Source organism: Diceros bicornis, chromosome 1 (assembly GCF_020826845.1).
Source record: "Diceros bicornis minor isolate mBicDic1 chromosome 1, mDicBic1.mat.cur, whole genome shotgun sequence".
In the NCBI taxonomy this organism is placed as follows: Eukaryota; Metazoa; Chordata; class Mammalia; order Perissodactyla; family Rhinocerotidae; genus Diceros; species Diceros bicornis.
In genome coordinates this window covers 46,991,679-47,015,527 of record NC_080740.1, presented here as the reverse complement: position 1 = coordinate 47,015,527, position 23,849 = coordinate 46,991,679, and the positions used below count along the sequence as shown (strand labels likewise).

The following is a 23,849-nucleotide window of genomic DNA, read 5'->3' as shown; positions in this document are numbered from 1 at the left end:
TATCTTTTTTTTTTTTTATTTGTGAGGAGATCAGCCCTGAGCTAACATCCGCCAATCCTCCTCTTTTTTTGCTGAGGAAGACGGCCCTGGGCTAACATCGGTGCCTATCTTCCTCCACTTTATATGGGATGCCGCCACAGCATGGCTTACCAAGCAGTGCGTCGGTGCGCGCCCGGGATCCGAACCAGTGAACCCTGGGCCGCCGCAGCAGAGCGCGCGCACTTAACTGCTTGCGCCACCGGGCCGGCCCCACCTTCTTTGTATCTTTTTACAGTTTTTGCTTTAAAGTCTATTTTGTCTGATATGAGTACTGCTACCCCAGCTTTCTTTTCATTGCCATTTCCGTGGAGTATCTTTTTCCATCCCTTCACTTTCAGTTTGTCAGTGTCTTTAGGTCTGAAGTGTGTCTCTTGTATGTATTTTTTTATCCAATCAGCCACCCTATGCCTTTTAATTGGAGCATTTAGTCCATTGACGTTTAAAGTAGCTATGGTAAGTATGTACTTACTGCCATTTTTTAACTTTTTTTTTCTTCTCAGTGTTTAGTAGTCCTTCTCTGTTCCTTTCTTCTTCTATACAGAATTGATGGTCTCTTTAGTTTGACCTCTGTCTGAAAGCTGTACTCTTCAACTCCCCTCCTCCCTCCTTTTATGTTTTTGATATCATATCTAACCTCTTTTTTGTGCATTTGTATCCATTACGTTCTTATCATGGAAATAAATAATTTTTCCTATTTGTGGTCTTCTCTTTTCCCCTTAAATCAGTCCCTTTAACATTTCTTGTAGTATTGGTTTCTTGGTGACAAACTCCTTTAATTTTTGCTTGTCTGAGAAATTTTTGATCTCTCTTTCCATTTTGAATGATAACCTTGCTGGGTAGAGTATTCTTGGCTGTAAGATTTTTCCTTTTAGCACTTTAAATATATCGTGCCACTCTCTTCTAGCCTGTAAGGTTTCTGCTGAGAAGTCAGCTGATAGCCTTATGGGGTTTCCTTTGTATGTAACTTGACTTTCTCTTGCGGCTTTTAGGATTCTCTCTTTATCTTTAATTCTGGACATTTTGATTATGATATGTCTTGGTGTGGGCCTCTTTGGGTTTATCTTGTTTGCGGCTCTCTGTGCTTCCTGTACCTGGATGTCTGTTTCCTTCCTTAGGCTAGGGAAGTTTTCATCATTAGAACTTGCATTATTTCTTGAAATAGATTCTCTGCCCCTTTGTCTTGCTCTTCGCCTTCCGGGACACCTATAACACGGATGTTAGTGTGTTTGATGTTGTCCCAGAGGTCCCTTAGACTCTCCTCACTCTTTTTAATTCTTTTCTCTTTTACCTATTCAGCTTGGGTAATTTCTTCTAGTCTTTCGTCCAGCTCACAGATCCGTTCTTCTGTATCCTCTACTCTGCTTTTGAGTCCCTCTAGTGAATTTTTCATTTCCAGTATTGTATTCTCCATTTCTGTTTGGTTCTTTTTTATATCTTCCATTTCTTTGTTGACATTCTCACTGACTTCATCTATTCTTCTCCCCAGACCAGTGAGCATCCTTAACACTCTTAGTTTGAAATCTCTGTCAGGTAGGTTGCTCATTTCTGTTTCACTTAGTTCCTTTTCTGGGGTTTTGTCCTGTTCCCTTACTTGGAATGTATTCCTTTGCCTCCTCATTTTGCCTCTTTCCCTGTGCTTGTGTCTACGTATTAGGTAGGTCAGCTACGTCTCCTGCTCTTGGATCGGTGACCTTATGTAAGTGATGGCTTAGGAGGCCTGCAGTGTGCTTCCCTCAGTTCTCAATGTTCCAGGGGTGACTCCTATGTGGGCTACGTGTGTCCTTCTGTTGTGCCTGTTTGCTCTCCCTGTAGACGCCCAGGGAGGTGGAGTTATGCTCCTGGCCAGCTGTTGTAATGCTCAGCTGCTTGTAGTTGTTGTGGGCCCTTCAGTCTCTTTATTAGGTGTGGGGAGCCCCAGCACAGTTGGCTGCAAGTTCTAATACCACATTTGTGTTGCAGTATTTCTTTTAAGTGAGTGGGCCCCCAGCATGGCAGGTTGTTAGGGTCAGGGCCTTACAATTGCTATAAGCCTCCAGGCTATTAGGTCTCTTCTCAGCTCTCTGAGGATTGCAGCTGGGTGAGGCTGGCCTCAGGCACAGGATCACCCAATTGTTTCAGGCTTTGGAAGGTGGGGCACAGCCCCTATGCGGGTCTTTGAGAAGCACAAGTCTTCTGCAGCTGACAAGCCCTGCCGCCCACAGATCCACACACACAGTCAACACAGTCCTGCCCCGTGTGTGCACCCCGACCTCCTGATGTGGACCCAGTCTCTCCACAGCGGGAGCCCTACACACTCCACCACTGCCCCACACTCTCCACCCACTCCTTGTGCACACCCTGCCCCGCTAAAGTCAGCTCAGTTGCCAGGCTGCAGAGAATCCAGTCACCAATCTATGCAGGCCCACAAGTTGCCTGAGGGCTTGTTGTTGGGTGGGGCCAGTCTCTAGGGTGGGCTGCCTGCCCTGGCTGAGCTGGATTACATTGGTGCTCTAGTGGGTGGGGCAGACCTGGGCTAGCAGGCCTCAGGGAAAACTCCAAAGGCATCTGTGTCAGCACGCCCACACCAGGCCACCAGGCCACAACAATGGCCGCCGCCAATGTCCCAGTCCCTGGAGAGGTCTCACCTCCCACCGAGATGCACCCAGGGCCCACTAGGTGAGTCTCTTTTCACCAAAGCACTGTGCACCTTTCTTTCTGGTGATTTTAGGATGCTTTCTGAAATGGGTGAGTGTGTGCACGGGCCCTTTAAGAGCCGGTTTTAGTTTCTTTACGAACCAGCTTTTCTGGGGGTGCTCCCCAATGCTTTAGTAGCAGGCAAAGTCAGATATTATGCCACTCGTCTCGATTGTGCTGGGTCCACAAAATGCCCCCAGTGGGGGCACTTCCCAGCTCAGGGCCCCGCGCCTCCAGGGAGGGCTGCGGACCTGTGGGTGGCTCCCGGGCGGCGGTGAAGCTGGCGGCTTGTGAAGGCGGCGTTTTTCCTCTCCAGAAGGGAGTTTCTGCCTCTTCCACCTCAAGTAGGATTGTCTGTTGTTGCAGGAGTTCCTCTTATCCAGTTTTCAGTTCTGTCTCAGGGGTAATTTTTCCACGAATAGTTGTAAATTGGCTGTGTCCGCGGGAGGAGGTGAGTTCAGAGTCTGCTTACGCCCCCATCTTGACTTCCCCCTCTATAACATCTTTCCCAACCTGAATGCTTTTTATTCTTTTTCTTGCCTAACTGCCCTGGCTACAACTTCCACTATAATACTGAATATAAATGGTAAGAGTGGGCATCCTTATCTTGTTCCTGATCTTAGGAAGAAAGCTGCGGCATTTCTCATTGGCTAGGCTATTGCCAGGTGGGAAAAAAATTTCTCTTCAGTAGTAAAGTAGTTTTACTTGCTGTCGAAGATGCAAGGCATTTCTCATCAGCTAAGCTATTCCCAGGTGAGAAAAAAATTTTCCTTCAGCAGTTACGAGGATGATATTTTTATTAGAGGTTTGGGATCATTTCCAAACAACCTCCTGGCTCTTTTCCTATGGATCTCTAGAATGCCCATACAATTGCAGTCCATTGTTTTAAATCCTTGTTTTTATTTTCTAATTCATCTCAATTCAACTCAGCAGCTATTCAGCAAGCACTAGGGGCAAGGTGTACAAACACGATAATGCATTGGCCTTTGCCCTCAAGGAACTTAAGATAATATGGTATTTATTGTGCTGGGTGCTCAGTCCCAATTCAGAGAACTCCATCAAACCTCCAACCTATCAAGTTTACTTATGCATTTATTTGTTCATTTGTTTAGTTAAAAAATAAACAAATTTTTTTTTGTTTTTACCATTAAGTATGGTAATTAAGTATTAAGTCTTTACCATTAAGTACGATGTTAGCTATAAGTTGCCAACTTAAAAGGCAAATTAGCTGGTTATGTTATCCTCAAAACAAGCTTATTTGGAAATAGCCAAAAGAATTGCAATTCAGAATGTGCATGCTAGGGCAAACCACAGGCAAATCCAGAAAAGAAAGGAGGAGAACTTGCTTTTATAGAGAAAAGGGGGGAGTACGGAAGAGCCGTTCTAAATGAAAGTACGTTGGGGGGAAGTAACAGTTCAAGGTGGCAACAGCTTCTCATTGGCTGAGCTGTGGCACTTCTCACTGGCTGGGCTATTGCCAGATGGGAAAGAAATTTTCCTTCAGTAGTAAAGTAGTTTTACTTCCTGTGAAGATGCAAGCGCAAGTCTCTTCCTGTTTGGAGTAACTGATGAAGTAGGATAAGGTGTGAGAGCTCCCCCTACAGGCCTTCTCAACTCCAATTTAGTGAAGGTTTCTCTTATTAATTTCTACAAGGTTTCTCATAGATATCCTTTATCAGGTTAAGAAGTTCCCTTTTATCACTCATTTGAATATTTTTATGATGAAACAGTAGTATACTTTGTCAAATGTTTTTTCTATAGCTAAGATGATCATATAGTTTTTGTGCTTCATTCTATTAATATGGGATATTACATTGTTGACTTTCATAGACTGAACCAACCTTGCATTCCCAGGATAAATCCCACTTGGTGATGGTGTATACTCCTTTTACATGTTGGTGGGCTTGGTTTGCTAGTATTTTCTTGGGAATTTTTACACCTGTATTCGTAAGTGATATTGGTCTGTGAAGTTTTTCTGGTCTGTGAAGTTTTTTCTGAAAGTGTTCCAATGTCCATTCTCTAGTTTGCTGAGTGTCATGAGGCAGTTGTTCACACAGCAATAGCAGTGGCAGCTTCTTGGTCCTGACAAATTGAAGCTATAAGCTGCTTTTTTAAATTCAGTGGTTCCGGTGGCGGCCTCGAACATAACAGCTCCCAAACAAGGTCAGTTCTATGGTGTTCTAGGCATCATTACTGCTCCTCTAGTCCTTCTAATAATTTATTCTAAGCACTTACATCCCATATTGTTTTCCTTTCCGCTTATAATATCTAGTTGTTTCCATTTCCTGCACTGACAGATACAAAGACTTAAACAAATAGAAAAAGAAATTAACTGGGAGCAAACAGGAACTATGAAGGAAAATAAAGACTTCTGAAAAGATAAACTACTGCATCCATGAAATTTAAACAAGATCAGGATGCCATTAAGAAACATCAAAAGCATACAAAGAAGCTGTTAGAAATTTAAAATACGATAGCAAAAATTGGAAGGTAGAATTGAGAACATCTAGTAGTGAAAAAAAAAACTTAAGAAAACTAAAGGATCAATTCAATAGGTCCAACATTTGAATAACAGGAGTTTCAGAAAGTAATAAAAGAGGAGAAAATCATCAATAAAATAATTTAAGCAAGTTCCCAAGTACTGAAGAATTTTCCAGACTGAAAAATTCCCACCAAATGACCAACACAATGGATGAAAGGAGACCCACACCAAGGAACATCCCTGTGAAATTTCAGAACTGGACCAAAAAGAAGATGCTACAAGCTTTTTTAATTTTTCACTCATTAGTCCTTCTTAGCAACAACAAAAGCTAGAAAACTATAGAGTATGCCTTCAAAATCCTGAGAAAATAGTCTTTACAACTTAGAATTCTATGCCCAAACTATCAATGCTTATGCAATGCAACCAGACTAGAGAAAAGCAAAAGGCTCCAAACGATATTTCTTTAATAAGATAAAACTAATAGAAAACCTCGTGATTCCAAATGATTTGATGTTTTTAACAACTGGTATCAAGTCATTCTATATAATTAGAAAAAACTAAGTAAGGAGGAAAAAATAGTATTTTCACAAGCAATCAAAAGGTGGTGTGTGGAAGAAAAACTAATCATAATACACTATTCAGTTGTGCTGGGGATTATGTTCATATAGTACAGGCATTTCTGCTATAACACAACATATGTGTTCCTGAAACCTCTTGAATTCTGCACACATTTAAAATAACAGAGCTGGGCCGGCCCGGTGGCTTAGCGGTTAAGTGCGCACACTCCACTACTGGCAGCCCAGGTTCGGATCCCAGGCACGCACCAAGGCTCCGCTTCTCTGGCCATGCTGAGGCCGCGTCCCACATACAGCAACTAGAAGGATGTGCAGCTATGACATACAACTATCTACTGGGGCTTTGGGGGAAAAAAAAAAGGAGGAGGATTGGCAATAGTTGTTAGCTCAGAGCCGGTCTTCCTCAGCAAAAAAAAAAAAAAAAAAAAAAGAGGAGGATTAGCATGGATGTTAGCTCAGGGCTGATCTTCCTCACTAAAATAAAATAAATTAAAATTAAATTAAAATTAAAATTAAATAAAATAACAGAGCAAATGGGAAAAGTAAGGTTGGAACAAACCACTCAAAACCTATGCAGCTTTGTAACCAGAGCACCAGCAATAACATAAATAATTAGTACCTCAGGGGATGACATGGACAAACCAGGCAGTCAGTTTAGAGTGGCTAAAGTTGCCTCAAGAGATGCTTAAAAATGCACAACAACAGAGTGGCCCTGCTAGCTTAGAGGAATTGAGACAATAGAGACAATAGGGACAGAAGCAGAGCTCAGAACACACACTGGCTACAAGAGTACCTTTCTGGGGCAGGGAATCCTGGGTGCAGGCGCTCACTTTTAATCCTCTTAAAATAGAGTTGAAAGTGGAGCTGAGGGCTTTCTTTCCCTTTCAACTCTACTCTGGATATTCTGGCTCCCCTTTACTAGGAAAAGTCATATATAAACCAATACAACTTCTGATTATAATAATGTAACTTCTCTATTTACCAGTCACATATGAGCTAATTGGTGTTACAGAACACACTGAATACCTTAAATACCGAAAACTGATCTAACCTGATCTAAACTAAAATGTAATGTATGACTATTGGAAGAATAAGGGGAAAAAAGTGCTATGAAGAATAGAATAAAAACTAAATTGCTCGTCTTTCATAGCACAATGTCAATAATGTCATTTAGACACAAAGATAAATATCAAAGGAGCAGTGAAAATAGTTGAAGGTAATCTTTTTCATTAGAAGCCTTGGAGAACTCTGAGTCCTTAAATAATGTACACATACACATTGCTGAAGAGTTATAGGTTCGGTTTTTTTTTTCAAGGCTATTATTAGAACATCTGATAGTCAGGGAAGACTTCCCAAGGAAATGAAGAGAGTGGAGTTCTGAGGGATGAGGAAGAGTTAACCCAATGATGGGAGAAGTTCAGACAAAGGAAACCACATGCAAAGGCCCTCTTAAGAGGGAGCATGGTAAATGGGACTGAATAAAGAACTTCATGGTTAGAGAGGAGAGAGCAAGACCAACTGTGGTGTGAGATGAAGCCGCACAGTCAGACAGGAGCCAGTTCATGCAGGGAGGAACTTTTAGATAGGATGACCATTATGTCCCAGTTTGCCCAGGACAATTTCCATTTATGTCAGTTGTCCCAACATAATTATTAATAGCAACTTCTTTCACGCGCAAAAGTATCCCTGTTTGGATGCTAAATTATATGGTCACTCTACTACCAGGTAATATTGAGGATTTTAGTCTTTTTTTTTTTTTAAATTTTTTAAAATAATTTTATTTATTTATTTTTCCCCCAAAGCCCCACTAGACAGTTGTATGTCACAGTTGCACATCCCTCCAGCTGCTGTATGTGGGACGCGGCCTCAGCATGGCCGGAGAAGCAGTGCGTCGGTGCATGCCCGGGATCCGAACCCGGGCCGCCAGCAGCGGAGCGCGCGAACTTAACCGCTAAGCCACCGGGCTGGCCCGAGGATTTTAGTTTTTATTCTAGTAGCTACTAAAGTGTTTTAAGCAAAGGGGGTGAAGTGATCACATTTTTTTACAGTAGAATCTTAGAGGGAGAAGTGTTCTGGTCCCCTACCTAATGTTTCATTATATAAACATCAAGCGAGAATCTACTTTAAATCAACACTTAAGAATGTCTCCTTCCCCCAGAGCTAACATTCTTATACAAGTGATCTAAACCCATGATCTCCTTCTCCCCATTCCTTCCTTAATTATGGTCAACGGCTTCGACTCCACTGCCCTTCCTTCACTAGCATTAGGCACTCCTCAGAGTCAACAATAATTTCCCTGGCACCAAAGTCAATGGATACCTTGTAGGCCTTACCAAACCAAAACCACTAGCGTTTCCTGGTAAATCTCCTTGTTGCATGACTCAACTCTTGTCCCACCCCTCTAGCTATTACTTATCTCCACTGTAGGTTTTCCTTCCTCTACCTAGTCCTCATATGTAGATGTTTTCCATGTCTCTGACTCTACCTCTCTTCTCTCTACCCACAAATATCACCTATGCTCCTAAAACTGCATCTCCAATCCAAGTCCCTCTTCAGAGCTCCAGAGTACTCCAAATGGTCAGCTGACATCTCCTCCTGGAAGTCCAACAAACAGCACTCACTCACTACCACCACTAATTCACCACTAACCCTGAGTAGGGTCCTCCAAACCTGTTCCTTCCCCATCAGCCTCCGTTAAGAGCAACAGTATCTCCCCAGGCATGGAAGCCAAGTCACCCTAGACTCTGTTCTCCCTAATCTCCCATACTCAGAATCTCTTAAATCCACCTTCTGTCCTTTCCCGCTGCCTCCTCAGTCCAGGGGCCACCTCATTACTCAAGTGCACTTACTAGTGTTTTTACCTCTACTTCTTTTTTTCCTCCACAGCATACCAGACTGATCATATCACTCTTCCACCTGAAATTCTTGAGGCTCCTCATTACCTAAAATCCAACCCTCCCCCACCACATATATATACACATATATATGTGGCTTTAGTTAGATGAACTATTTGCCATTCGGAACGACACCCTCTCCTAACGTTTTCTATTTAGAAGCCAACTTCTACTCACCTCCCAACACTCAGCTCAGACTTCACGGCCTCCCCAATTCTCCTGGGATGCCTTTCAGAACTTCACAAGGCTCCTAGTCTGCCTTAGGTGGTAGTCTTTTCCTCCACAGCACCATGTGGACACCACTATTATAGTGCTTATTACATTGTATTAGTGTAATGCATTTACAGTATCACAATACTGTAGTGTTTGTTTTCTGTCTTCTCCACTGGACTGTAACACTTGATAACACTTGATAACAGGGACTGAGTGTCCCATATCTCTCTATTCCCAGCATTTGGTTCAAGGCCTGGCACACAGTTCCACAATGTGTGCTGTTCCACAAATGTGTGTTGAATAAAGAACAAAAAGAACTTTTCTGTCATGAGTATTAAAGACTTATTTAGAGATATTAATTTCTTTTAAAATTATTATTAAGGCATAGAGTAAAGTAGGAAAGTAGCTTTCTAAGAAGAAGAAAAGATAGGGGCTGGCCTGGTGGTGCAGCGGGTAAGTGTGCACACTCCGCTTCAGCAGCCCAGTGTTCACGTTCAGATCCCGGGCGTGGACTGATGCACCCCTTACCCCTTGTCAAGCCATGCTGTGACCGCGTCCCATATAAAGTAGAGAAAGATGGGCATGGATGTTAGCTCAGGGCTGATCTTCCTCACAAAATTAAAAAAAAGAAGAAAAGATAAAAGAGGTCTCTTTCAGTAATTCATCTTCACCTTTTCCTTATTAGCAAATGAAGCCCTCAGTAGTTCAAATAGCTGCTTCAATTACTGCACCCTCCTGACAAATCCAAAATTACCTCCCCAGCGGCTATGAACTGTCATTGTGAAAAACACACATCAGGTACTATTTCCAAAAGTAGCACCGAAACAGACCTGAAAATCAATTGTCCCGTGTAAGACTTCAAGTCCCAAGCACAGATGACAGTACTCTGTGAGCCTGCTTCAGGTCGGTAAACTCGACTAACGTCTGCAACAAGGATTAAATAAAGTGATACATGCGAAAACCCTACGACAATGCTAGAAAACAGAGCTAGCTAGATCTATTCTAGCTCCACCATTTATCTGCTAAGCAATCCCAGGCAAAATACGTAACTACTCTGAGCCTCAAGTTTCCACACTCATCAACAGGGTTATCATAAGGCTTAAAAGACATTGTCTGTCAAGCAACTAGCATTGTGCCTGGCAAACACAATAAGCACAAAACAAACATTAGCTCTTTTTGTCCTGCATCTTGCACAAGTATTTTAATCTCTCTAGGTCTTGATTTCTGTAACTACAAAATGAGTTGATTAGATCAGATGATCCAAGACCCCTTCTAGAAGTAAAAGTGCTATAATTCTATCTATGATCAATAAATCTAAATGCAGTGAGGTAAAAAATTAAACTTAAAAAGGACCATGTAAATAGATTAGCTAAGAAAAGCCTCACTTAACACCTAGGCTTACAACAAAAATATCAGCAGAAACCTAAGATTATGACCCGAAATTCGATCTCTTTACTCCTTTATGCTAGCAATATGAGAATAACGATAAAAATGATCAAGAACCCAAAAGAACCTCCAGAAATTTAAATTCCTCCACCAGAAAACGGACACTCATGTGCTGCTGATGGCATCAAAACTTGGCACAATTGGGGGCAAGCCCGGCAGTATAGTGGTTAGGTTCGCACACTCCACTTCAGTGGCCCGGGGTTTGCAGGTTTGAATCCGGGCCTCAGACTGATGCATTGCTCATCAAGCCATGCTGTGGCAGCGTCCCACATACAAAATAGAAGAAGATGGGCACACAGGTTAGCTCAGGGCCAATATTCCTCAGCAAAAAGAGGAAGATTGGCAACAGATGTTAGCTCAAGGCCAATATTCCTCACCAAAAAAAAAAAAAAACAAAAAAATTGGCAAAATTGTAATTACTTTATCCAGTGGTTAACATTTAACCAATAAATTAGTTAACATTTAGCCAATAAATTTGTTAACATTTAACCATTAAGTTAACTAGAGAAAAAAACCTGATATTGTCAATAAGAGAGAAGAGGATAATTATGGCCCTCTATGGCCTCTGACAAACTGGGTGGGTACAGTCACTGCAAAACCCACCATCCTTCGTCACAGCAAACTAAGTGGCCAATAAAGGTTACTGATGAATCTTCAAAACGTGTTAAATGATGTGTAAAGATGTTCACAAAACAGTGTTGCATGAAAAAAGTTACACATCAATATTTATCATGAATCCATTTTTTGTTAATAATATGGATATGGAGAGAAAAACTTTAGAGCTCGCATTTCTGGGACATAGAACTAAGTGTGATTTTCATTTTCTTCTTAGTGTTTATCTATATTTTCTAGTTTTCCATAATGAGCATATATTTCTGTGTAACAAAATTTATTTTCAAAAATTCCCCAAATATAACAGCCAAAACCCAACACCCTCATCACAGAGGTACACTGGAAAAAAAAGGAGTTAGAACTCTTGATTAGGATCCCAGAATTGGGAACTTCAGTTAGACAGGGTCCCATCACCCAACTGACACTTGAGGTTCATTCTCACTATGTGTGCATGAAATAGACCTACACCGCTGATATAAAAGTCTAAAGATCTCTAACTCAGACACATCAGAGGTGACGTCACCTGGACAAATGAAAGAACAAACACAGACTGTGCAAAGGAAAAAGAAAGACTCAGCAGCATATTTTTACAGTGCTTTATCTTTTACTTTGTGTGTTTACTTCCTTGAATGTGGGTATCCAAAAAATTACCTAGTCTAATCCCCAGGTTAAATAAACAACTCCAAAAGATATCTTGCTCTACCTAACATCGTTTGAAAGCATGGGAAGGAAGTGTCATGACAATTGAATTACTTAGGACTTACTTCCTGTTCCTAGACTAATTCTAGGGGTTTCATCCTTCCAGTTCTTCCCTGAAAATTAAAGCAATATTTAACATGAAGTTTTATAGCTCTTATATTAAAGCCAGGGTGTTATTCTACCAAGGCAAAATCGGGACATAAAAAATGAAAGACCTGGGGCCGGCCCGGTGGCGCAAGCGGTTAAGTGCACACGTTCTGCTGTGGCGGCCCGGGGTTCGCCGGTTCGGATCCCGGGTGTACACCGACGCACTGCTTGTTAAGCCATGCTGTGGCGGCGTCCCATATAAAGTGGAGGAAGATGGGCACGGATGTTAGCCCAGGGCCAGTCTTCCTCAGCAAAAAAAAGAGGAGGATTGGCATTGGATGTTAGCTCAGGGCTGGTCCTCCTCACAAAAAAAAAAAAAAAAAATGAAAGACCTAAGTAATAACATGGGATGAAGGTTTTTGTATTTCAATTAATCATCTTACATACAGAAAACTCCCTAAAGCAGATTATCATTTATTATTTTAGGTTTGAAAACCAAAAAATATGAATGTTAAAACAACCCTGCAGATGTTGTTTAGCCTATGCACATTTCCTAAGTTTTATTCTATCAATGACCAAAATATGTAGAAAGCCAACAGAGTAAATGTATAGTAAGACCAAATATATAGTAAATCCCTGCCCCTTCTTCACTAAGAAAGTAATAGAAAAGAAAAAGAGTTTATAATATTTACATTTCAGTATGCTTCCTAATTTCTTCAAATTACTAATTTGGATAAAATTCATCCATTACTATGAGACAAGTAAGTGACAGGCTAGAAGAACGTCTAAGTTTCTTAATTCTTTCTGAGATGCAGAAAACTACCCCTTACTCCTTATCCCAGTTATACAGATGAGGAAATGAAGGCTCAAAGAGTTAAGTATCTGCCCCAACTCACAAAAAGTAGGAAGCTGCAACTTCATGCAGTGCTTTGGCTCAATACTACCCTATCTAAGGCTATTGTGATGGACAGTGTCCCAATTATACTTGCTACAGTACATCAGCAACTGTATGCATTTTTTAATGAAAACACACAAATCCAAATTTTCCATTAGAAGTTCCTTACTAATGTACCAACAAAACAAACTCAGAGGAATGCTGTTTTCCTCAAAGGAATATACTACGTAGGCTTGATCCCTCAACCTCAAACCCATCCTCCTCAAAGCAACGATGCCTGGGGACAGAGGTAGGAAGTCTACAAATCTTCAGGTCCATATGTACCACAAAAAAAAAAAAAAAAAAAAAAAATCAACATTATACTTTATTATGTTTGGAGAAAAAAATCTTTTATTTTCATAAGATAAATTATATTAAAAAAAGGAGCACCATTTCTTTCTTTTTTTTTGTGAGGAAGATCAGCCCTGAGCTAACATCCATGCCAATCCTCCTCTTTTTGCTAAGGAAGACTGCCCCTGGGCTAACATCTGTGCTCATCTTCCTCCACTTTATATGGGACAACGCCACAGCATGGCCTGACAAGCCGTGCACGCCCGGGATCCCTACCTGGGCCGCCAGCAGCAGAGTGCATGCACTTAACTGCTACGCCACGAGGGCGGCCCCACCATTTCTTTTTAAAAGATACGAAATTCTCCTTTAAACAACAAAATTTTTATATAATATCTCAAAGGATTAACTTGAAAACATTGGCTTTGAGGCCTAACATCTGTAAGACATTAAAATGTGTTTCTTGGGACATCCTTATAAAATTTTTTTTTAAATGAAGGGACAAGTAAATTGGCTTGCTCAGCATCTCAAACGATCCTACAGCATCCAATATATAAAGTTATATACCAGTGAGCCCCCATCACCATTTGCCTAATTCATAATTCTCAAAAAGAGAAACTTAGTTTAGAATTAATTTTGCAGCTTCTCAAGCTTTAATATCTACTATAAACGAAAGAAGGAATAAAAGACAACTTCCAGAATATGAGTCAAGTGAACTTAGTAAGAAACAGTCAATTTAAAAACACAAATCCATATAATGTACTTCCAGAGTTCTAAAACTTAAAATTTTCATTAATTCATTTGGTGACAAAACCTGACCTGAATGGATGTGAATCTAGTTCCAGTTGTCTTTCTCTATTATTGTGACTATTAATATCCTTCCCTGCAGAAGTATTTGTTTCATGATGGAGTGCTACCCTAGACCCCACTGGGGGTGTCGTATACAGTATGTGCATCTTATTACCTTCTTAAAATTGGAATTGCTTTCATTCCCAAAATACATCTTGGCCTTAACAGGTTTTACAAAAAAGATTATGGACTTGTATCACTGAAGAAAAAAGAAACGTATGCATTCACAAAATTAGTTACTAAAAGATTGATGAACATACTTAATTTTCTCTTATACCCAGTTTTCCCACATAATTAGTTAATACTGAAATTCTGAATTAAGTCAATTTTTCTTTACTTTTAAACAAGTGTTGACTGATGGCATTCAGCATCATTTTTGGAAATTGTTCCCCAAAAATGCTTCCAATGAAATATAATTCAGCTTGGACTGAATTGGAATAGCTGTATCTTAGATCTGAGATCTGTTTTCCTGGCATCCAGAGACCACCTGCATGGAAGTTGTTGTCAGATTCTCTCTAGCAGGACCAAGTATCTCCATGAATTCTTCTGTCTTTGAGGTATGTTGTGTGCTGAGGAACCAAAAAGGGATGAAGTAATTTTGGAATGTATAATTCTCTCAAGACTGTTTTCTTAATCTAAATCCACCTAAATGATAGAATAATTACAAAGACTCTGGCTCCAAACGAATTAAATACAGAAAATTATTTTTAAGCAAATAAAAGACTTAAATGAACCCAGACAATACGACATTTCTTCCTTTTCATCTTACAAATTATTCTTCAATTATTGCTCAAAATTAACTGATTCCGGATGATGGCTTACTATGCACAGGCATTAGCATCCCCACTAGACCCTAATAAAAAGGCAGTAAAGTATATGATATAAAATAAACCCATAGCACCAAAGTGAACAGGAAAGGGATCATTAACGGACATTTCAAAAAGTTTCTAGAAGAAATGTAGGTACAAGTACACATCACAGAACATGCACACAGGGACTGTAGGGGAAAGTGAAGTACTTAAAATGGAGGGATCAACTCATGGAACAGCTTTGCACCTGGCCCTCCTCAGCACCCCTTAGCTTAACTGCAGGCTCTCCAACAAGTTGGCCAATAGCATATCCCATTCATATATAAAGAGGTCCTAGTTTGTTCTTCCGTTCAGAAAAGCGGGTGAGGAGCTACGTGAACAATAACAGCAGTAACACTCAACCATTACCTAGTTCTTCACTGGTAAATGTAGACAACCAAGGATCATCATGCATGTGACAAAAATCAATAGCAAGAAAAAAACCAAGGCCACCAAAAAGAACAAGTGACCAAGGAGGAAAAATAGATAACCCAATTAACAGAAAAGAATTTTAAAAAGAAAACCCTAAATATTATCCCCAAACAGATTAAAGAAAATAATACATCCTTAAAATAGGAACAAGCTGAATAAGAGAAATATCTGTGCAAAAAGATTTCTTAGAATTAAAAGCATGATTTCTGCCTTCAAAGTCACTATTGAGTTGGAAGAAGAGTGAAAGTAATTTCCCAAAATGAAATAAAAAATGAGAGAAAACAGGGCCGGCCTCATGGCTTAGCGGTTGAGTGCGCGCTCTGCTGCTGGTGGCCCGGGGTTCGGATCCTGGGGGCACGCCGACGCGCTGCTTTTCTGGCCATGCTGAGGCTGTGTCCCACATGCAGCAACTGGAAGGAGGTGCAGCTATGACATAGAACTATCTGCTGGGGCTTTGGGGGAAAAATAATTAAAAAAATAAATAAATAAATAAATAAAAAATAAAAAAAGAAATGAGAGAAAACAAGAGACCAAAGGATTCAACATTCCAACTAGGGAAAACAAAGAAAATGGAGCACAGAAAAAGTATGGAATAAGGAAAGTTTCCCAGAGCTAAACGAAGATCAAGTCTTTAAACTGAAAGGATACACTTATAACAGCGAGGACATGTGACAGAATAGCCATACCTAGACCTATCACCACGCAACTTCCGAAAACCAGGATAAAAGAGAATCCCAAAAGCTTTCAGAGAGGAAAAACAAAAGCAATTACCAAAATAAAATAACTGTGACTGGCATTAGACAGTGGATGCTGTCTGAGAAACAGCACTCAGAACTTTCCAAGTTCTGAGAAAAAATGTTAAACCAGTATTTTATACCTAGCCCACCTATCAATCAAGCATGAGACAAAACAAAGTTATATTCAGACACACAGGACTCAGAAAGTTTACATCCTACCATCTTTTCTGAATAAATTACTTAAGGATATTCTCCAACAAAATGAGGGAAGAAACCAAGAAAAGGAAAATATGTGATCCAGCAGGAAACTGGGCCCAAATTAGGCAAAATTCTAGGATGTCAGCTGTGCAGCATGTCTTAAGAGCAGAGAGTTCCAGGGTAAAAAGTAGTCTTATGTAATAGATATCAAGAGTCTGAAAATAATGCTGAAGACAAATTTTTCTTTAGTCAAAAAGGAAAATGAAAGGCTATTTAGGGACAAAATTGTGTAAGGGAAGTCAGAGTCGAAATATGAAACAAAGTAAAACGTGGCATGTTTTGAACAACTGATGGCATGTTAGAAAAAAAAGAAAATACATCTAATCCTGACAATAGGAATATACTACAGATCTGAAAAATATATAATCCCAGGACAATACTTGACATCTCAGAGAATATTATTTTCAATTATCAACCCCTCAGACATGCCTTCCTTAACCACACTATTCCTTCATCTTGCTTTATTTTTATTCCCCTAGCATCTGTTATTACCTAACATTATATCACATACATTATTTCATTGACTTTAATACACACATTCTTCTCACTTTAATCCTACTGAAACCAGCATGCATCGTACAATCCACACACAGCATTTTACAATTACAGTCAGCCAGGTGGCAGTCTTGTTACTGTGTGAAAAACCTTCAGCAGATACTTTTCAGAAAGATTATAAAAGCATATGCATCAAAATGCCTCAGATTAGACAAAATAACGCTATTTATTTGCTTGCTACTGCACTCTCAGAAACATAAGAGCAGTAATTTTTTTCTTTAAATCTCTGTATCCTCCACACACAGAACAGTGACTGGCACGTAACAGATGACCAGTATCACATTTTAACATCTGAAACCAGGATGGGTCCAACAGGACGGGTCCTACATAGATGGTCCTGATTGTATTTTCTTCTTAATGGTACACATAATAATGGCGAGTCACACAAGCAATGGCATCAAAGATCTGAAGAAATTCAGTACCAAAAAATTTGGAGGAAGATGGAGACAGTAGTGTGAGTGAATGGACCCATTTCAAAAGCTGACTCCAAAGGCTGGTAAATCCAAGAAACAGAAATATAAACTTAGAGTTACGGAACTAAATACCCAAAAAAGTAAAAACAAAAAGGGGTAAATGTGATTGCCTCCTGGAAAGAGGCAGGAGACTGTTTCCATTTTTCATTATAAGCCAGTTTATACTATTTTATTTTTACCAAGTGCGCATACCTTTTTATGAACCGTTTTTCAAATACTTAATAAGAGGGGGAAGTAGAGATTCACACATCCAAAAGCAGAAACTGAGACAGGGACATTCACACGGATACAGACAGAAAGACATTCAGGGGCAAAGTCAGAATCAAGCATCTCCAAAAATTTCAATTGGCAATGGGGACGGAGACCGTGAATTCTGGCGCAAATTTAGCAAATCTCTAAAGTGCGACATCAACGCTAGTTGCCTACTGACGACAATTATGCCATTTCGCTCATCAGCAAGTCAAAGTACGACCAGTAAAGGCTTGCAAGTTTACCCTTGCGCCCTGGACTGAAAACTCAGACCCCCTTAGGTAGAGTAATTACAAGCTCTCCCTCGCCCCAACACTCGACAGTTCCACAACACCGTTTCACCTGCCCTGGCCTGTCAGCAAAATGACAGACATGGGGACTGCACATAGTCTCTCCATTAACCGAAAGACCGACTATACTACCGGGGTGCAAAAGCTGGGGGAGGGGACTGCTGCCTGGGGATAAGGGGTCCGCGGATCGGAGAACGGTGGTCACGACGTGCAAAACGCCAGCTTGCGAGTTCCACGCACAGAAGCATCCAAGGGCCGGCGCCAGCCTCCGCAGAAAGGACACCTCTCCCCTGAGAAAGCTAACGAGTTCGAAAACCTAACTTGCCCTGGGCCGGCAGAGGCGCGCAGTTCAGACCCCGCCCCTCCCTCCCCGCCCAAGGCAGGCGCAGAACGATCGCAAAATGTCACAGGGCCAAGACTGAGCGCGCCAAAGCGGGACCCACCCCCGGGAGACCGGGACGCTGGAGACAGGTCCCTCCCCTTCCTCCCTCCGCCCGCGCAGAGCTCATTCATTCTTGAGGCGGGCAGCCGGTGCTCCCGGGCCGGCCATCCCGCACCGCAAACCCATCAGACGCTTTGTCTCGCGCCGGGCCGGAAACCAAGGCGTGCATCTGAGCGCGCGCCCGGGCGCCACCTCCTCGCACCTGGGGCCCAGGGGCCTCCGCGCCAGAGAACCCTTCTGGACCTGGGGGTCCGAGGCCCGAAGCCAGGCGCCCCTCCTTGAGGGCCCTAGGCGCGCGCTTCGCCCGGTCCGGATAACTATCCAGGATCGGAAAATGTGCATCCCGGTCCCATCATCACTACAACTCAAGCCCCCTCTGCGACCCCTGCCCCCGCTAAAAACACACCAGATTCTTTCTCCTTCCCAGAGACGGAAAGCCTGTCCCTTCCGAAGGGCGTGGGCAGCCTGGCCATCACTCCACCTCCCCGGGGTGCTCGAGGCCGCCCCGCGCTAGGCCCCCAGTCCCTCGCGCGCGCTAACGCGGCCGCCAGGCGAACACTCACTTGAGGAGCAGCTGGTCGTGCTCGGCCTTGAACTTGCCCAGCTCGATCTGCAGCTTGGCGCGCTCGCGGGCCGTGTCGTCGAGCGCGCGTCGCGCGTCGGCCAGCTCCGTCTCGTAGAGCGCCTTGAGGCCGGTGAGCTCGCGGCCGCGCACCTCCTCGCGCTCCGTCACCTGCAGCTGCAGCGCGCTGTTCTCCGTCTCCAGGCTGCGCACCTTGTCGATGTACACGGCCAGCCGGTCGTTGAGCTCGCGCAGCTCCTCCTTCTCCTGCAGCCGCGACAGCCGCGTGGGGCTCAGCGGCGTGGCGGGGCCGCCGGCGCGGCTGCCCGTCCGCGGCGGCACGGGGGTCGCGGTCGCCATGGCGGGCGGCGGGGCGATCGGCGGGGAGAGGGGAGCGGGGAGGCTGCGGGCAGCCCCGGGACACGGACGGGCTGCAGGGAGCGAAGCCGGGACCGAAGGGACCAACCGGCGACCCGCGCTCGCGGAGAGGCCGGCGTGGGGAAGGGAGAAGCACCTGGGATGGCGGGAGGGGGGTACAGCACAAAGAGCAAAGGGGAGGACTACGAATCAATCAATCGTAAAATGCCCTTTGTAAGGAAACACGCACACACACACTCACACACTCACACACTCAGGAAGGTATGGGGCGAGGGCGACCGGGAGGGCCGAGCAGGGTGCGCGCGCCGCCGCCGCCGAGTCTCCCGCCCGCAGCACTTTGTTTCCTCTCAGGCGGCGCGCAGCGGCGGGCGGGGGGAGGAGGGCGGCGAGGGGCGGGCTGGAGGCGAGCCGCGGGGGGCGGCGGTGGCGCGGGCCCGGGCGCTGCGCTTCCCAACATGGCCGGCGCGCGCCCGTACCCCCACGTGACCGCCGCCGGCCAATGGGGAGCCGGCGGCGCGCTCCTGCCGCTCGGGGGCCGGGCCTGTAAATTCAAACTCTGGCCCTCGGGCAACCGTCGGCCTGGCGCGCCGGGCTGGGCGTGGCGGGGGCAGGACTGAGGGCGGCGGGGAGGGGCGCCTGGGGCTGCTCTTCCGATAGTGCCGGGCTCACAGCCGGCCCGGCCCTCCCACCACCGCGCGGGCACCCCTGGAGGGGCTGGGCCCGCGGGTGGCGGGAAGGAGCGCGGAGGTTTCCGGGGCGGGTCCGCGCCGCCGCCCACACCCGGCGCTTCAGGGAAATTCAAATGTAAACGTCCCCAACAGCCACAAGCAAACCCGGAGAGGCCGGGACGACCGCGGGCGTTGAAACTTTATCCCCGCCCTGCGGAGGGGGCTCAGAAATGGCCTGGCGGCCCGGCCGCTGTGAGTTACGAAATGGGCGCGGGTGTCCCAGGTTCAAAATCCGCTGCGTGTTGGTTCCAAGTGCAAGCCTTTATTTTTCTCTCCGATGGAAAACAGTGTTATCAAAACACCTCCTCCCGGTCAAATTGATACAGTACGCGTGTCTTGAAGCCGACGGATAAAGACCCCAGAAAACCCAGAAGCCCCGACTTTAAATCATTTGCTACCAGTGCTGATGGGCGGTCCCAGATCCGTTTATTTCTTAACAATTTAGACGTTTATAAAATCAAAACCACCTCACAAGTGATATGGTTAGCATGTGACCGAGTAAATAGCACGAGCTGTTAATTGTCATGCTTTACTAAAATCTGAGGCATCAAAATCTAAACTTGTGAAGATTTAAGTAGAAATGACTTTTGCTTTAAAAAGGGATCCCCTAGAATGTAATTGACAAGTAGTTCTAATAGAATGTCCATTAATCCCTTTGAAAAGTTTTTAATTTAGGCTAAGGTTCATTGGAATTTACTAGTGCCCTGAAATTGGGCTTTTCGTGAATTATCCGTTCACGCAGCCGCTCTGTGGTGTGGGAACTAGATGATTTCCATTTGAAAATAGATGAATTTCCTTAAGGCGGCCCAGCAGGTGACAGGCCTGCGTTTGAACCCCAGCGCCTTCAGTTGACTCCAGAGCCTCGCCCTTAACTATACGCTAGAAGGGCAGCTCACAACCTACTAGGAACGCACCTGTAGAGTAATTCCAGGTTAGTTACCTTAATAATGGCAGAAATGCAGACCAGGATGTTCTTTAAATATATCAAGTCACGTATGTAAGAATTAGTGAGTTAGTGAAGGGCACCGGGCTGTATCATCCTCCATGAATTTCTGGGCACTCTATGCGTGATGATACTCTCCTCATTAATGTTCCATTTCCTGCCGTTATCTAAAATACCTCCTTCCCAGGCCAGCCCGTGGCTTAGCGGTTAAGTGCACACGCTCCGCTACTGGCGGCCTGGTTCAGATCCCCAGGCGCGCACTGTCGCACCACTTGTCCAGCCATGCTGGGGCCGCGTCCCACATACAGCAACTAGAAGGATGTGCAACTATGACATGCAACTATCTATTGGGGCTTTGGGGGAGAAAAAAAGGAGGATTGGCAATAGATGTTAGCTCAGAGCTGGTCTTCCTCAGCAAAAAGAGGAGGATTAGCATGGATGTTAGCTCAGGGCTGATCTTCCTCACAAAAAAATAAATAAACTGTTTTAAAAAAAAAAAAAAGATCATAATAAAATAAAATAAAATACCTTCTTCCTTAACCTTGTTGAGAGTTAAAGAGTTGAAAAGCTTCTATTTTGAAGTTGGTGTTAGGCGTTTATAAGTAAATATTCAGATAATTTTAATAACTTAAAAGGATCCTGAAAATCCAAATTACTGGTGAAGAAATGAGGCCTAAAGAAGGTGAGTGCTGGGTCCAAGGTGGTGGAATCAGGGCTGGGATGTGAATCCGCTTTCCTTGAGGCCCTTTCCGCTACACTGGTGGTTTGGTTTTCATTCCGTACTCCCCTTTACCTCAGACTTAAAAGGGTATTTGGAAATTTTATTTTTAAATTATTTTCTATTTTTGAAGTTTTAAGACTGTATGTGAAGTGATTTCAGGCGTGATCTCTACTATTCTCAACCCCAGGAAGCTTTCTCTTGAGAGAATCCTTCAATCTCGGATTCTTCTAGGAGACTCAGATTATATCCTATTATCCGAAACAACAAATACATTGGAATCGGACAGTTGAGGATTTGCTATTGAGAGCTGTGTAACTTTATGGAAGTCATTCCTTGGTTTCCTCATAGGAAAATGGGGATGATTCCTACCTTGCAGGGGGTTTGTAAAGATTAAATAAAATAATACATGTAATGTGTTAGACATATATGATGGCTAAATAGTAATTCTTACTGCTAGTAACCTCGTGTCTCCAATCAAAAGCAATGAAAAAAATGGAAAATCTCTTAGCCTTAGAATTAGGCAATTGGGCAAATTTTCGTCAGGTACTTTATAAGATGTACACTTCCCTTATTCTCTTGGCTTTTCCCCTGCCTAACTCTGTACCTGGAGTAAAACCTATTTCTTCCCTGCTCTCTCATACTAAGTTTATCCAGCCCTCTTCATTTCAATAATTCCTGAAATGCCATCACCGCCAATATATTCCCCAGTGAATTAGAAGTAACAAATACTATATAAATTTGTGACAGAACTTGTACATTTGCGCGGATGATCGTGATTTCAAACATTCTGTTTTTCTATAAACCTTCACTTACTTGTGGGGGCACGTGTCTGAGTATTGGTTAGGCCACATATATCCCCACCAAGCCTCACCTTGCCATGCCTTCGTTTCCCTCTTCTATACTCCTCCCACAACACCCAGCTACCTCCCTACATAGAAAGAACTTATTTGACATTTGCCCTACTTTCTACATGTTGTTTCCATCTGGGACAGAAAAATACAAGATACCTATCAGATCTGGGCAGAAGGGGCCCAGACTAGGATGAGGGTGGGGAGGCAGGGGAGGAGAAAGAGAGACTGAAAGCTAGCAGTAAGCCACTTGTGTCCCAGGAGAGGGAAGTGACAGCTGGCAGATAGCTGAGTAGACAGTGCAAACAAATGGGATAGCTAGGGCTGTGGTACAAAATGAAGAAAAAATATTGCTAAGTGGTATCTCTTCAATAGATGTTTACTGAATAAATGAATGAAAAAATAAATTAATATATGGTCTTCTACTAAGCCAGGTTGTTTCTATTTAATATACTTTGCAAAGTTAGTACTTTTTCCAGTTATCATAAAACTGTAAGAATAAATTATGTTTCAGAAGGGTGAGTGACTATCCCGAGTCCATTTCAACTCTGATTTTGATTTTTGTGCTTTAAAACAAGCTTGAGAGTTTTAAAGGTGTATTTATCATCTTTAATGGGATTGTTCTCTTAGCATAGCCACATGAAGTTGATATACTGCTCAAAATTATTTTCAAATTGCTTGTAAAGATCTGGATATTTGGTGGGGCTGGCCTGGTGGCACAAGTGGTTAATTGTGCACGCTCTGCTGCGGCGGCCCGGGGTTCGCCGGTTCGGATCCCAAGCGCGCACCAACACACCGCTTGGCAAGCCATGCTGTGGCGGCGTCCCATATAAAGTGGAGGAAGATGGGCATGGATGTTAGCCCAGGGCCAGTCTTCCTCAACAAAAAGAGGAGGATTGGCAGATGTTAGCTCAGGGCCGATCTTCCTCACAAAAAAAAAAAAAAGATCTGGATATGTGGTAATAATAGGATTGGCAGAGTTATGTTAACTCAGTGGTTCCATCTTACTGATAGCTTATGATTTAGTCAAAAAGAGAAACCAAGTCTTGCATTTTAGTTTTATGCCAAAATATGGTCATAACACTACAACACTAAGTTATTTTTAAAAGATATCTTTAAAGCATTTCTTAAACTAGTATTTATGAATCTGATTTTAAGTTTTTTTTTAATCTTCCAAAGGTATGCACCTTCACCCTTTATTCTGCATCTTTGCCTTTAGAGTGGTAAAAATAACAATAAAGACTGAAGTCAAACTGTAAGGTTTACACATAATTCACCTGTTTCTGCTCTTATTGGAACTGACCCTGCTCAGAGAGTTAAGGGCTTTCCTTTTTCATGGTCAGTCTTTGGTTAGCCACTTTATTTATCTTGATGTATGACTTATCCCTACCCAATAGCATTTTAATTTATTCATTTAATTCTAAGACTATAGAGGTGAGACTTTTCTCACCTAATATATCTTCCACACAAGCCTTCCTCCCTCATTTTGCCTGAAATTTCCCCATAAGACTTAGTCTTTTGGGTCAATCTAGAAAAGTAAGGTCACTGTTTCCAGACCCCACAGCTGAATTCAAGAAAGCAGAGGCGAAAGGAA

At 43.1% G+C, this 23,849-nt stretch overlaps 1 protein-coding gene across 1 annotated transcript in view; it reads right to left on the bottom strand.

The window, feature by feature from the left end:
- The window catches only part of LMNB1 (lamin B1), a 57,870-nt gene extending 38,526 nt beyond the window's left edge, over nucleotides 1-19,344 (bottom strand). The window contains exon 1 of the mRNA XM_058539695.1: nucleotides 18,639-19,344. Within this exon, the coding sequence (XP_058395678.1) occupies nucleotides 18,639-18,997 (359 nt within the window). The 5' untranslated portion in view covers nucleotides 18,998-19,344. The remainder of the gene's footprint in view (nucleotides 1-18,638) is intronic.
- Between the last annotated feature and the right edge of the window lie 4,505 nt (nucleotides 19,345-23,849).